This window comes from Polyodon spathula, chromosome 42 (genome assembly GCF_017654505.1).
Source record: "Polyodon spathula isolate WHYD16114869_AA chromosome 42, ASM1765450v1, whole genome shotgun sequence".
NCBI lineage: Eukaryota > Metazoa > Chordata > Actinopteri > Acipenseriformes > Polyodontidae > Polyodon > Polyodon spathula.
The window spans coordinates 2,902,445-2,918,204 of record NC_054575.1 but is presented as its reverse complement, the minus strand read 5'-3'; the positions used below and the strand labels follow the sequence as shown (position 1 = coordinate 2,918,204).

General features: G+C 45.9%; 2 protein-coding genes across 2 annotated transcripts in view; both read right to left on the bottom strand.

Moving 5' to 3' along the window:
- Positions 1–8,139, bottom strand: LOC121305157 (3-methyl-2-oxobutanoate dehydrogenase [lipoamide] kinase, mitochondrial-like). Its single transcript, XM_041236697.1, has 11 exons — positions 7,234–8,139; positions 6,963–7,031; positions 6,314–6,424; positions 5,825–5,872; positions 5,099–5,218; positions 4,577–4,675; positions 3,940–4,013; positions 3,389–3,517; positions 2,881–2,970; positions 2,208–2,369; positions 1–271 (listed from the first exon to the last, which is right to left on the bottom strand). Exons 1-11 carry the CDS (start codon positions 7,423–7,425, stop codon positions 127–129), a joined length of 1,239 nt encoding a protein of 412 aa, XP_041092631.1. The 5' UTR covers positions 7,426–8,139; the 3' UTR covers positions 1–126.
- A 3,461-nt stretch (positions 8,140–11,600) lies between these two features.
- stx4 (syntaxin 4) overlaps positions 11,601–15,760 on the bottom strand; it is a 9,288-nt gene continuing 5,128 nt past the window's right edge. The window contains exons 6-11 of the mRNA XM_041236706.1: positions 15,543–15,651; positions 15,280–15,353; positions 14,373–14,510; positions 13,918–14,028; positions 12,709–12,804; positions 11,601–12,202 (exon numbers count right to left, since the gene is read on the bottom strand). Of these exons, the coding sequence (XP_041092640.1) occupies positions 12,724–12,804; positions 13,918–14,028; positions 14,373–14,510; positions 15,280–15,353; positions 15,543–15,651 (513 nt within the window). The 3' untranslated portion in view covers positions 11,601–12,202; positions 12,709–12,723. The remainder of the gene's footprint in view (positions 12,203–12,708; positions 12,805–13,917; positions 14,029–14,372; positions 14,511–15,279; positions 15,354–15,542; positions 15,652–15,760) is intronic.

The window sequence follows — 15,760 nt, the reverse complement described above, 5'->3', positions numbered from 1 at the left end:
CCTGAGCTTGTTAGCTAGACACACTGGGGGCTGATCAAGCTGCTAGTGAAACCTGGACTGGATCACGCTGCTGTGCTGGCGAGATTGGGAAGGTTTCCTGGTCTGGGAGAGGTGACGAGTGGAGATTTAAATTCGGAAGCTCTCCTCCTTCCCGTCGATGTGCCTGAATCTCAGGTAAACGTCCGTCCCGATGCCTTGCAGCGACTGAATTGTGAGTGAACCCCCCATGTATTCTGCATAGGCGCGGGACGTGGGCAGTCCAAAACCAAAACTACAGAGAGAGAGAGGGGGGGGGGGGGGGGGGGGGGTTAGAATTCAAATCAAGGATCTCTCCAGCACTTCAAAACTGCAAGAGACAGACTTTTCATTACTTTCAGCAATTTTACCACTACGCTATGAAATGACAGTAATTATTCTTGGGGTTTCTAAATTCAACACTAACCGAGTATTTAATAGTTATGAAAACCCCACTAGAAGTCTTTCTCAACGTCTGCCGGGACTCCCATTGCACAGCAGTGTGATCCAGTCCAGGTTTCACTACCAGCTTCATCAGCCCCCAGTGCGTCTGGCTAACAAGCTCAGGTGTGTCCGATTATTAAAGTCCTAGTGAAAGCAGGACTGGATCACACTGCTGTGCAGCGGGAGTCTGATTATTAAACTCCTAGTGAAACCAGGACTGGATCACACCGCTGTGCAGCGGGAGTCTGATTATTAAACTCCTAGTGAAAGCAGGACTGGATCACACTGCTGTGCAGCGGGAGTCTGATTATTAAACTCCTAGTGAAAGCAGGACTGGATCACACCGCTGCGCAGCGGGAGTCTGATTATTAAACTCCTAGTGAAAGCAGGACTGGATCACACTGCTGTGCAGCGGGAGTCTGATTATTAAACTCCTAGTGAAAGCAGGACTGGATCACACTGCTGTGCAGCGGGAGTCTGATTCCCAGCCCTGTGATGATAACTAGCATTATTATTGCAGGGATGGGAATCAGGCTCCTATTGCACAGCAGGGTGATCCAGTCCAGGTTTTACTAGCAGCTTGATCAGCCCCCAGTGGGTGTACAGTTGTGGCCACAAGTTTTGCATCACTTAGAAGCTTATGATATTGAAAGAGCCACATCAACAGCGCTAAGCAGCACACATCTGCATAAAGCAAAGTGGCGGAAGCCTTCTAGCCCCCTCTAGTGGACTAACTGTGAATACCATTTCGGCCGGGCTACCGAGCTACAGATTAACCCTCCGCTGTCCTGAGCCGGAATGGGTCCCACATTACAATGTCCCCTTTCCAGTCCGAAGTCTGGACCCTGTCCTACATCATCAAAAAGACGTCAAGCCCGGGTCTCCAGTCGTTTTTTTCTCCAGAAAAAGCAGAGAAAACCTTTCAATGGCAGAGTGAGACGGATCTCATAGCCCTGTACGCTACAGAGATAACACAGACATAACAAAGGAGAGAGCTGCTTCTGCACCCAGCGCTCAGAACATCACAGACACCTGCAGAGCTTTTTGAGATGTTACACTAATAAAATAATGACTGGGATCACATTATTGAGGAGTTTGGTGATAAAACGAGTGATCAGGAGAGGGTTTATCAGTATGCACGTCTATAAAGAGGTGTGTGAAAAATACAGCCAACAAGGGGTGGGGCTTGGCTGGAGATGCAGCACTGAGTGTGCTGTTGATATGCCTTTTAAACCTGTTTTACTCTGGAAATATTTTAAACAGCGCGTGTGAAAATAAACAGTCACTTTTATACAAGAGAGTCCTTGTCAAAGAACTGGAAATGAGATTAGTCACCGTCTTCAGACACAGGACATAAGGACTTTGCTTTGAAGCTCATATTAGTGTAGATTGACACTATGAGACTCCCGCTGCACAGCAGTGTGATCCAGTCCTGCTTTCACTAGGAGTTTAATAATCAGACTCCCGCTGCACAGCAGTGTGATCCAGTCCTGCTTTCACTAGGAGTTTAATAATCAGACACACCTGAGCTTGTTAGCTAGACACACTGGGGCTGATCAAGCTGCTAGTGAAACCTTGACTGGATCACACTGCTGTGCAATAGGAGTCTGATTCCCATCCCTGCAATATTAATGATCACAGAGCTGGGAATAAGAATCTAGTTGCACATCCGTTCCCTGGTTTCACTAGGAGTTGATGAGGACCTGAAGTTGGGAGTCTTGGACTAGCCCCGCCCCCTGACCCCTTACCCATGCATCGGTCCAGACTGCCCGCTGTTGACCATGTCCACCATGTTCCCAAACAGGGAGCTTATGCGAGGGTCCTGGGTGCTGGACTCGGCTGTGGTGAAGTGATAATCCAGGACCTTCTCCAGCACACTGTGAGGCACCCCACCGCCACGATCGGAGATCCTGCAGGGGAGGGGGGGAGGGGAGAGAGAGAGAGAGAGGGGAGAGAGAAAGGAGAAGATGTGAAGAGAGGAGAGAGGAGGGGAGAGGGGGAGAGAGGAGGGGAGAGGCAGGGGAGAGAGGACAGGGAGAGGTGGAGCGAGGGAGAGGAGGGAGGGGAGGGGAGTGGGAGGAGGGAGAGAAGGGAAGACAGAGGAGGGGGAGAGAGGATGGGGAGAGGGAAGAGAGAATACAGGAGGGGAGGCGAGGAAGGGAAGAGGGGGAGGGAGAATAGAGGAGGGATGGAGAGAGAAGTTTCAACCCAACTTCTGCCCTCAATTAACTTCATTGCTCTTAATTATTTGTCCAGCTGGTTTACTGCGGACAATTTGAAAAGATTCACGACTCGAGGCAGGCGAGCGTGCGAAACATCTTGAAGCCTGGAGACAGACACGATTCAACATGTCCGATTAACTAAAGCAAAGAATTAAACCCGTGAAGTGATCGAGAGGGCAGGGTGCAAGGGTCAGAGTACCTGATGATGATGTCGACGTCGTTGTTGGCGATTGTTACCAGGATGTCAGGAACGTTGTAAGGGGTGTCTAGGTGGCTTTCCATCGTCGCTCTGAGAGGAGAAAATGAGGGGAGAGAGAGGGGGAGAAAGCCCTCTCCCCAGAGGGGGAGACTTCCCCCCCTCTGTGGGACCCTCTTTCCCCCTCTCCTCTCTCTCGTCCCCCCCTCTCTCTCTCCCCTCTGTCAGGAGGGAGAGGGAGAAAGGGGGAGAGAGAGAGAGGGGGAGACAGTGGGAGAAAGGGGGAGAGGGAGAGGGGGGAGAGAGGGGGAGAGAGGGGGAGAGAGAGGGGAAGAAAGGGGGAGAGAGGAGAGGGAGAGTGAAGGAGGGAGGGGAGAGGGATGGAGGGGAGAGAGGAACGGAAGGAGCGAGGGAGGGAGAGAGAGGGAGGATCGTTAAGGAGTTAATAAGTTAAAGATCGATCCAGTTCAACAGCAAACGTTTCCACTAGAGGTCTCTCTCAGCGTCTCACCTCATGGCGTTCTTGAGTAGTTCTGGCAGGATGTAATCCAGAGGCATGGGAATGAAAGGGAACCGAGCCGCGACGTGCCCATTGATCCGCACTCGGGGTGCGTTCCCGTATTTGTGTTCACAGAGACGCCTGGAAAAAACACACACATACACACACACACACGAGAGATGGGAATCAGACTCCCGCTGCACAGCAGTGTGATCCAGTCCTGCTTTCACTAGAAGTTTAATAATCAGACTCCCGCTGCACAGCGGTGTGATCCAGTCCTGCTTTCACTAGGAGTTTAATAATCAGACTCCCGCTGCACAGCAGTGTGATCCAGTCCTGCTTTCACTAGGAGTTTAATAATCAGACTCCCGCTGCACAGCAGTGTGATCCAGTCCTGCTTTCACTAGGAGTTTAATAATCAGACACACCTGAGCTCGTTAGCTAGACACACTGGGGGCTGATCAAGCTGGGGGTTTAGTAATTCTAAACCAGAGTTCTTGGTTAATTGCTGAAGACATTTTAAGCTTTCTGTGGCATTGGCTCAGAAGGAGGAGAGACAGTACCTGGCGAAATCCACCCATTTCTCGATGATTTTCTTGGGAGATAGACGAGTGCAGATTATTCCAACAAAATCAGGCTGTGGAGAGAGAGAGAGAGAGAGAGAGAGAGAGAGAGAGAGAGAGAGAGAGAGAGAGAGAGAGAGAGAGATATCGAGATATATTTAGAGAGAGAGTTTAGAAGTTCGAAATGCAAAACTTTGATTTGAAATCAGCAAATAGGAGATCTATTCTAAACTCTCTTTTGCTACCACATTGACCAGGAAATAACATGTATTTTTTATTATTATTATTATTATTATTTATTTATTTATTTATTTTTTATTCTAATTTCGGGAGATGAATTTCCCCTCTACTTTTGAGCCTCTGGATTCATTTTCATCAATGCTTGTTTGAATATTTGAGTATTACATCCCATGAAACAGTATGCTGTAACAAACACAATTAAAAACACACACACAAAACAAAAAACGTTATTGTTTGGTAAAGCATAGGGAAGCATTGTAAAGCACAGAGAGGTCTGGTAAAGCACAGGGAAGCATTGTAAAGCACAGAGAGGTCTGGTAAAGCATAGGGAAGCATTGTAAAGCACAGAGAGGTCTGGTAATGAAGTAGGAGAGTTCCCAGTTGGGACGGGCAGTACCTTGTCCTCGTGCAGAGCAAGATGGTGAGTGGCCAGCATTCGAATTCCCAGCCGGGACGTCAGGGTCTTATCAAGAAACTGACTGAGCACAGACTCCTCCTGCAGAGAGAGAGAGAGACAGAGAGCGCTGGTCTTTGGTAATTCCAGTGAATGTGATTGTGTCTCGTTGTACATGACGTCCGAGGAAGTCACGACGTCTGGATCTCTTCTGAGAGAGAGACCAGCGTTGAATGATATTTCTGTTTCCTCCTGTGGTGTGCAATTCAATATGTTAACAAGGGAACATTATTCAGCAGCTTTCACTGGACTCTATGAAGCTGAGGGAGTTCATTCTATACAGAGGGGGTGCAATTCAATATGTTAACAAGGGAACATTATTCAGCAGCTTTCACTGGACTCTATGGAGGTTTATTTAGCTCACATTCTTGGTTCATGCTCTGGAAGCGATAGCCTGTGTGTGTGTGTGTGTGTGTGTGTGTGTGTGTGTGTGTGTGTGTGACTGCGTGCGTGTCTCTCATCTACCTGGACGTGTTTCCTGCATTCCCGAAATCCCTCAGCCAGCTGCGTCACGACGTCCTTGTGATCGTCCAGGAGCTGTCTCAGAAGCTTGCAATACTTTTCCTCTACCTCGCTGTCCTTGATCTGAAAGAGCGACAAGACTCCATTTCGTTCGCCATCGGTCAATCGCTCCCGATCACCCCGACGGAGGTCTCCGCGGAAATCGGGGGGGGGGGGGGGGGGGATCGGGCTGCCAAATCAAGCGAGGGTGGCCCGGCGTGGATCAGGGCCGGTTTACGGTTCAGAGCCAAGTACGAAACATCTGCCTGGGGTTTGGGTTCGATCGCTCGCTCGCTTTTTCTTGAAGGCTCTGCGGAGATCCGCACAAACCTCAAGCAGCCGTTTCTTCAGCCCTGATCAACGCCGATTACTCTCGCGTGATTTCTGTGAAAATCTGCATCCCTATTATAAGATGCTTGCGAAGCTTTCGGTGTCACTATTTGACACACATCGCAATGCCATCACAGCAGTCTAGTTCAGCCAGACCTCGCCCAATAACAGGCGAGCTAAGACAAAACGAAGACAACAGAGACAGACATCGACTACGACTGTGGACACTAGCGCGACACGAAGCCACTGAGACAGACACAAACACACTGACACACTCACGCACGCACGCACGTCAACAAAGCGAAGCCTTCACACTAGACAGAGGGCAAAGACACATTTTTCTCCTTTAGGGTTACTCACATAAGGAAATTCGCTCAGCTTCTGAAAAGCTCTGATATACAGCTCATGCTGAAAAATAAAAGCAACACAGTCAACCAATAAACAAACATTACGAGATATGGCGCCATCTAGTGATCAGCTACTCTGGATCAAGTTTACTTCTGTATCTCTGGCTCTGGGCGTCATCTTTGGGGGTTTGATTTCATCAACAAATGCTCTGATAAACCACAGCTGGATTTTAGAGCATTTTACAGCACTGGGGAAATTATTATCTTTACCGTCTATTCTTAGAGTTAAAGATTGCGGGCTTAGCGAGACGCAGAAATCAGGTGCCGACGATCGCAGCTGCGGATCGGGGCTGATTCACCCCTTCAGAGTGAATAACAATAAGACACACCTGAGCTTGTTAGCGAGACACACTGGGGGCTGATCAAGCTGCTAGTGAAACCTGGTCTGGATCACACTGCTGTGCAATAGGAGTCTGATTCCCCTGCCCTGTGCTGTACTTACCACCTGTAGGATGGTTGGGTTGCAGCCGATAATGAAGGGAAGACTGCGGAAGCTTTTGATTCGATGAGCGACTCGCACTGGCAGCTCCTTGTGCAGGTAGCGGGCGCTCTTCTGCAACGAACACACACACAAGGGATCGAGAAGATAAGACTTACTCACAGCTGTTAGCTCTACGGTTTGTGGGTTTTTTTTCTTTTTTTAATGCAACCCCCAGTTACTCTGGTCTGTCGTAGTTCGCCTCGCTTTTATTTTATATAGCTCTCCCCAGAAAATTGGGAGCGAGGGTCGCTGGTGTGGACCGGGGCTGGCTTGCCGTTCAGAGTGAAAGAAGACACAGCTGCGGATGTTTATAGCTGTGTATAGAGGCTCGCTGGTCCAGCAGTTAAAGGGGGCTTGATACCAGGAGGTTAAAATCCCGGCAGAGCCACCGATTCCCTGTGTGTGTGAGACCCTGAGCGAGTCACTTCACCTCCTTGGGCTCCGTCCTTCGGACGAGACGCAAATCAAGCGAGGTCCTATTGGAAGAGACTCTGCAGCAGCAGCAGCTGTAGAAGATGCAGAGTTCACCCCCACCCCCTGTCTCTGTGGATCAAAATATCTGCTTATTGACTAATTAACAATCAGAACTGACTGCAGGCTTTGTTCTCACCAGTATATGGCTGCCATCGGGAGATTTTCCAGAGTACAGCATTGTGATTGGAGTAAGGCGCACGGAGAGCTGAAAAGAGAGACAGAGAGAGATCACCCGGCCACTTGATTAGGACCCGCAGAAGGCCAGTCTTCAAAACAGTCTTAAAACAGATGCAGGAAGCGATCGACCTCCCTCCCCTACACCCCCCCTCTCTTCCACCTCCCTCCCCTACACCCCTCCCCTCCCCTCCCCCTATAGGGCACTCACACAGTATAATGCCGACTCTTACCTTGCTCGACGCAATGTCGATCGCCGATTGGTTGTAGAAAGACGTGACGGTCTTGGAGCGCTCGCGAGCCAGTTCGGTATGGTCCGTGACGGAAGTAGACCGGAACCGGGTTGCCAGGGTGACCCGCCTGCTTCCAGAACCGGAAAAAACGGCCGCCCTCAAACTGGCAAGGGACAGCATCATCCTACCCATCTCTGCAAAGGGAGGGAGCCTGTGCGAGGAAAGACCGGGGCAGAACTAGAAGCATCAAATGTGGATTGATCTTGTCCATTCGACACACTAACCCTTCTCTCATGCACTTTTGCAAGACACGAAAAAAAAGCACTCTTTAGTATTATACAGCCAAACAAAAACCGGAATCGTGTGTATTATTATTATTATTATTATTACTTTCTTAGCTATATGATTGATGCATTTAGCGTTTGCGTTTACGTTTGAGTATTTACGACCGTGCACGTCCTCAGTAAGCCGGGAATGTAAACGTTTCGAGTCGCAACAAAATTGCAAACGTAATTCTTTGTGCAACGAGATGACGTCATGCCCCATCCACTGCCGCCCCCCCCCCCCCTCAAAGAAAAGAAATAAACACAGAAATAGTGTCAAGCTAGCAATTTGAAAACTGCAGATCTAGCAACGACGACAAACAAAAATCTTTAAAAAAAAAAATAATAATAATAATTAAAATAAACGCAGCAAGCTTTCCACAAACTTAAACGCCTTTTCCCATAATCTTGCACAGCGGACGGGGAAAAGGTCTTGTGGTAATTTCACCCTAATCCCTGATGCCTATCTTGTAAAAAAAAGACACAAAAAAAAAACGTATTCATCAAAACAAAACCACGATCGTGTTTTTTTTTTCTGTAGTGAGGCAGACCCACGTTCGCAAGACACACGGCAACACAAGCAAGCGTGACGTCAGACGTTCGCCGCGACGTGCGGCCCCGCCTAGTAGAGGAGCTTCAGCGAGGGAGTGAAGCTGCGGTCGCCATATTTGTAGAGGACAAACACTTCCGCGATAAGTGCATTGCATGTTCCTATGTAAAAGTGGCTTTATATATCTATGTTGTTTTATTTTATTATATAAAAGCTTTCTAATTAAAAAAAAAATACATTTGAGAGCGATTCAAGTACTGTTAATAAAGCTAATAAGAGGTGAGAGAATGGATTTTAAAGATGGTCAGCGCTCCTGTAAAGGGAGGGGCCAGTGATCCTGTTAATAAAGCTAATAAGAGGTGAGAGAATGGATTTTAAAGATGGTCAGCGCTCCTGATCCTGTTAATAAAGCTAATAAGAGGTGAGAGAATGGATTTTAAAGATGGTCAGCGCTCCTTTAAAGGGAGGGGCCGGTGATCCTGTTAATAAAGCTAATAAGAGGTGAGAGAATGGATTTTAAAGATGGTCAGCGCTCCTTTAAAGGGAGGGGCCAGTGATCCTGTTAATAAAGCTAATAAGAGGTGAGAGAATGGATTTTAAAGATGGTCAGCGCTCCTTTAAAGGGAGGGGCCAGTGATCCTGTTAATAAAGCTAATAAGAGGTGAGAGAATGGATTTTAAAGATGGTCAGCGCTCCTTTAAAGGGAGGGGCCAGTGATCCTGTTAATAAAGCTAATAAGAGGTGAGAGAATGGATTTTAAAGATGGTCAGCGCTCCTTTAAAGGGAGGGGCCAGTGATCCTGTTAATAAAGCTAATAAGAGGTGAGAGAATGGATTTTAAAGATGGTCAGCGCTCCTTTAAAGGGAGGGGCCAGTGATCCTGTTAATAAAGCTAATAAGAGGTGAGAGAATGGATTTTAAAGATGGTCAGCGCTCCTTTAAAGGGAGGGGCCAGTGATCCTGTTAATAAAGCTAATAAGAGGTGAGAGAATGGATTTTAAAGATGGTCAGCGCTCCTTTAAAGGGAGGGGCTGGTGATCCTGTTAATAAAGCTAATAAGAGGTGAGAGAATGGATTTTAAAGATGGTCAGCGCTCCTTTAAAGGGAGGGGCCAGTGATCCTGTTAATAAAGCTAATAAGAGGTGAGAGAATGGATTTTAAAGATGGTCAGCGCTCCTTTAAAGGGAGGGGCCAGTGATCCTGTTAATAAAGCTAATAAGAGGTGAGAGAATGGATTTTAAAGATGGTCAGCGCTCCTTTAAAGGGAGGGGCCAGTGATCCTGTTAATAAAGCTAATAAGAGGTGAGAGAATGGATTTTAAAGATGGTCAGCGCTCCTTTAAAGGGAGGGGCCAGTGATCCTGTTAATAAAGCTAATAAGAGGTGAGAGAATGGATTTTAAAGATGGTCAGCGCTCCTTTAAAGGGAGGGGCCGGTGATCCTGTTAATAAAGCTAATAAGAGGTGAGAGAATGGATTTTAAAGATGGTCAGCGCTCCTTTAAAGGGAGGGGCCAGTGATCCTGTTAATAAAGCTAATAAGAGGTGAGAGAAATAAGAGGTGAGAGAATTTTTAAAGATGGTCAGCGCTCCTTTAAAGGGAGGGGCCAGTGATCCTGTTAATAAAGCTAATAAGAGGTGAGAGAATGGATTTTAAAGATGGTCAGCGCTCCTGTAAAGGGAGGGGCCAGTGATCCTGTTAATAAAGCTAATAAGAGGTGAGAGAATGGATTTTAAAGATGGTCAGCGCTCCTTTAAAGGGAGGGGCCGGTGATCCTGTTAATAAAGCTAATAAGAGGTGAGAGAATGGATTTTAAAGATGGTCAGTGATCATGTTAGTCAATTTAATAAGAGGTGAGAGAATGGATTTTAAAGATGGTCTGAAATATTGACCCCCCCCCCCCCCCCCCCCCCCAAAAAAAAAAAAAAACTAGAAGAACGTGACGTCAACGGGTGTGTGCAAATACTGTCCAGTTATTAAACAGTGTGAAAAAAAATTGGAAAGTAACCGAAAACACAACATTTCACACAATTAGAGAAAAAAAACAAAAACACAAAAGTAACACAATTCAAGTTTCACCGCAACTCGTAACCACCTCTAGATAAAGAGAGATTTATTAATTTTAACCTAAAATTAACCTTCCATCCACCCAGACCATAAAATCCTTCTCTCATTTTCCCTTTTAAACAAACCCAGATGGGAATAATAATAATGTTCCCTTGTTAATAATTGCACCCCCTCTATATAGAATGAACTCCCTCAGCTTCATAGAGTCCAGTGAAAGCTGCTGAATAATGTTCCCTTGTTAACATATTGAATTGCACCCCCTCTATATAGAATGAACTCCCTCAGCTTCATAGAGTCCAGTGAAAGCTGCTGAATAATGTTCCCTTGTTAACATATTGAATTGCACCCCCTCTATATAGAATGAACTCCCTCAGCTTCATAGAGTCCAGTGAAAGCTGCTGAATAATGTTCCCTTGTTAACATATTGAATTGCACCCCCTCTATATAGAATGAACTCCCTCAGCTTCATAGAGTCCAATGAAAGCTGCTGAATAATGTTCCCTTGTTAACATATTGAATTGCACCCCCTCTATATAGAATGAACTCACCTCAGCTTCATAGAGTCCAGTGAAAGCTGCTGAATAATGTTCCCTTGTTAACATATTGAATTGCACCCCCTCTATATAGAATGAACTCCCTCAGCTTCATAGAGTCCAGTGAAAGCTGCTGAATAATGTTCCCTTGTTAACATATTGAATTGCACCCCCTCTATATAGAATGAACTCCCTCAGCTTCATAGAGTCCAGTGAAAGCTGCTGAATAATGTTCCCTTGTTAACATATTGAATTGCACCCCCTCTATATAGAATGAACTCCCTCAGCTTCATAGAGTCCAGTGAAAGCTGCTGAATAATGTTCCCTTGTTAACATATTGAATTGCACCCCCTCTATATAGAATGAACTCCCTCAGCTTCATAGAGTCCAGTGAAAGCTGCTGAATAATGTTCCCTTGTTAACATATTGAATTGCACCCCCTCTATATAGAATGAACTCCCTCAGCTTCATAGAGTCCAATGAAAGCTGCTGAATAATGTTCCCTTGTTAACATATTGAATTGCACACCCAGCGCTTTGTAGTTTTCCAAGATACTTCACATTGAAAAAACTGACTGGAAAAATGTGACATTTCTGAAATCTAACATGAAATACCACTGGACTGCTGATATAGCTTCTGATAGATTACTTTGTAGTTTCTCTGATTACACAATGCTAAATAAAAAAATCTAAAATGATATTCATTCATACATTTTATATATAGATAGATAGACAGATAGAGATAGATAGATATATAGATAGATAGAGATAGATAGAGACAGACATAGATATATAGATAGATAGATAGAGACACACACATTCTGTCTCACTCCTAAAATTCTAGGTGATACAAAACTTTTGGCCACAGCTCTAGAGTCAGCTAATGTTGTGTTTCCTGCTGCACTGCTGGAAATACACTCGCTGTACACTAGGGGGTGCTGGTGCTTAACATAAAAAGACACCCATTACAGACAATGTAAATTTTAATTGAACCTTGGCAGACCTGGGCGACTCATTTTAATTACAAACAGACACTTGCTCGATTTTTCAGCCACTTCTATATACAGTGTTACCGTATGCTTGGACAGAGGACAGCATTATTAATGTAAGCCAGTGCTGGGGCGACTTTAGTGTACAATTATAACTGCAGTTGCACAAACAAAAAAGGGTCAGTTTCGCAAACAAAAACGGTCGCCTAGGGTTACACAGGGTTATGATGGGATGCCTGCAGCTCTGATTGAGAACATCTAAACAAGAATCACACACACACACACACACACTGTAAAACCAAGTCCGTTTCTTGGTTGATACGTTCAAAGAGATCAAGGATTACAGCTCTCGTGTGCACAGAGAAACCCAGAACCGTGGGGATGCCCTCGCACAGAAGAGGTCTCCCTGGTGATAGCTTTATACTTTAATCTCTTCTTCTGTCAGTCCAGGCTAGACACACAATAAAACAGTAATTCCAGGACAAGCAGCAAGCTTCCAATCCAGACAGTCCTGTAAAAAAAAAAAAAATAATAATAATAATAATAATAATTTGAAATTTCTCAAAAACACACAGCTTCACCAAACTTCATTGAGGGGAGCTCTGAACCCCAGGACTGGGTGCAGCAGCAGCAGGGCTAGTGTGAGTTTCTAACCCTGCTCAAACTCCTGGCTCCTGATCATTTCAATATTAACAATAATAACTGGGTGCAGCAGCAAGGGCACTAAGTTTCTAACCCTGCTCAAACTCCTGGCTCCTGATCATTTCAATATTAACAATAATAATCAAATTTTGTTGTCAGCAAGTCTTTTAGTCAGCGTTGAGTCAGCGTCACGCTCCCTACTCCCGCTGCGCAGCAGTGTGATCCAGTCCTGCTTTCACTAGGAGTTTAATAATTAGACACACCTGAGCTTGTTAGCTAGACACACTGGGGGCTGATCAAGCTGCTAGTGAAACCTGGACCGGATCACGCTGCTGTAAAATAGGAGTCCGATTCCCCAGGAGTTAAGATACTTACCATACAGTGAAGCAATTATCCTGCGAAGGTTGCAGCCAGCGCTATGATAATGATTAGGAGAGTCACAGACACGCAGACAGCAATGCAAATTTTCTTCTGTTAGGGGAAAAAACCCATATGTACATATATTATACACACACTCGCTATATCGAGGTCTAATATAAATCTGCTATACATCGAGGGCCGTGACATAGCGAGAGACCCATAGAGAAACAAAAAAAGGCATCGATTTGGTACCAGATGGTAAAGGTGAGGGAAGGACAGCATTTCAGGTTTTTTTTGGAGAAAAAAAAAAAAAAAAAAAAAGGCATCGATTTGGTACCAGATCGTAAAGGTGAGGGAAGGACAGCATTAACACGTTAACCAGTTCGAACCCCTGCTGATAAATGCTTCTTAAAAATAAATAAATTAGGGGTACGAGATTGTTGATCGCATTGTGCACAATTAAGTGACCCTAAAAACAGGACATCGCTTACCTTCATGTTATCCTGAGAGGGGTGTGTGCATTTTATAATACAAACAAAACACAAAAACACATTTTAAAAAAGCTGCAATCTATCGCCTCACTTCAAGTTAAAAAACAAAATTAACTTTATAAAATGAATTCAGCGTTTTTAATGTCAGAGTTATTCATGAATTCATTTTAATTACCCAGCCCCCCAAGGCAGGGCTGGAAATCAGACTCCCGCTGCACAGCGGTGTGATCCAGTCCTGCTTTCACTAGGAGTTTAATAATCAGACTCCCGCTGCACAGCAGTGTGATCCAGTCCTGCTTTCACTAGGAGTTTAATAATCAGACTCCCGCTGCACAGCAGTGTGATCCAGTCCTGCTTTCACTAGGAGTTTAATAATCAGACTCCCGCTGCACAGCAGTGTGATCCAGTCCTGCTTTCACTAGGAGTTTAATAATCAGACTCCCGCTGCACAGCAGTGTGATCCAGTCCTGCTTTCACTAGGAGTTTAATAATCAGACTCCCGCTGCACAGCAGTGTGATCCAGTCCTGCTTTCACTAGGAGTTTAATAATAAGACACACCTGAGCTTGTTAGCTAGACACACTGGGGGCTGATCAAGCTGGTAGTAAAACCTGGACTGGATCACACTGCTGTGCAACGGGAGTCTGATTCGCATCCCTCAAAATGCAATTTTACTGCTGAAACAAACAAACAAACAAAAAAACGAACAGGGAGAAAATAAAGTCGCGTCTCACCTTGCGTGCTTTTTGTTTGTATTCCACGGCGTTCTGCGTGTGCTTCGCCGCGCTCTCTATGAAGTCTGACGACTGCAGAATGTTGTTCTCGATTCGGTCGATCATCTCTCCCTGGGGAAGGGGGGGATCAGAGGGGGAGGAGGTTAAAGTCAGCCCGCTGGGTGCGGCTCACGCCGGGCCAGCCTTCGGATTTCCACTCCAACTGGAGGGTCTTGATACCAGGAGGTTCAAATCCCGGCAGAGCCTCCGATTCCGTATGTGTGTGAGAGACCCTGAGCGAGTCACTTCACCTCCTTGTGCTCCGTCTTTCGGACGAGAGGCAAAACAAACGAGGTCCTATTGGAAGAGACTCTGCAGCAGCAGCAGCGGTTGTTGATGATGCAGAGTTCACCCCCCTAATCTGTCCGCTATAAAATCGCAGACGAATAATCTCTGGCCTCACTCAAGCCCCTCACCTGTGCCTCCACCTCCATGGCCAGGTAGATGAACATGTCATGCAGATCTCGGATGCTCTTCTCCAGCTTGAGAATCTCGTCGTGCCTCGACTCGATCTCGTTCAGCGCCTGCTTCGTGGCGTGGGTGTCCTTCAAGATCTGGGCACGGAAACCCAAATTACAAGAACAGAAAAAAAAAAAAAAAAAAAAAAACACCGCAGAGCAATCTAAAAAGAAATCAGGGGGTGGCAGGTGAATTTGAAATCATTTTTTAACCCTTTGTGGTCCAGGTCTGACGTTACAATTTTCCCTTTCCAGTCCGATGTCTGGACCCTGTCCCGCATCACCAAAAAGACGTCAAGCCTGGGTCACGAGTCGTTTCTTCTCCGGAAAAAGCAGAGAAAACCTTTCAATGGCCAAATGAAACCGAAAAAAGGGCGTATCTCCTAGCCCCGTCCACTACAGAGATAACACAGACATAACAAAGGAGAGAGCTGCTTCTGCACCCAGCGCTCAGAACATCACAGACACCTGCAGAGCTTTTTGAGATGTTACACTAATAAAATAATGACTTGGATCACATTATTGAGGAGTTTGGTGATAAAACGAGTGATCAGGAGAGTATTTATCAGTGCGCACGTCTATAAAGAGGGATGTGAAAAATACAGCCAACAAGGGGTGAGGCTTGGCTGGAGATGCACTACTGAGTGTGCTGTTGATAAGCAGGGCCTTTTAAAACCTGTTTTACTCTGAAAACATTTTAAACAGTGCGTGTGAAAATAAATTGGACCTAACAAGCGCTGAATAAATGGACCGCTAAGGGTTAAAATGAAGCTAGTAGTAAAACCTGGACTGGGTGACACTGCTGCGCAATAGGAGTCCGATCCCTGGAGATAAGGATCTCAAATGAGTTTTGGGGGAGACTCACGTTTTGTGTGAAGACATCAGTCTGACCGCTCTCCAACATCTCATCCAACTGCTCCTCTGTGACGTTCGTCCCAGCTGAAAATAAGACGAAAATGTGACCATGCCCCTGCGATTCTCAATCAGGCAGTGGAGAATCCAGCTTTCATGAAACGCCTGGATGACACCCACAGCCAGGGAAGCAGAAGTAAAACTGATCCAGGAGAGCCCTAATCAATCAAATAATGAAAAAGGGCACTCCCCTCCAGCAAATCAAAAAGCGCTCACTGATTTTCAGCTGTCGCTGGATTCGCTCCACATTGCGATCCCTGTATTGTGATTGGACCGTGTTGCACTTGGACATAAGATCCACGAATTCCCGGGAAAGAATCCCATGCTGCAAAAATAAAAACAGAAGTTACATCCGTTTCACGTCTGTCCTACAGGGAAGCATTGCAAACACAGAGAGGACTGGCAAAGCATAGGGAAGCATTGTAAAGCACAGA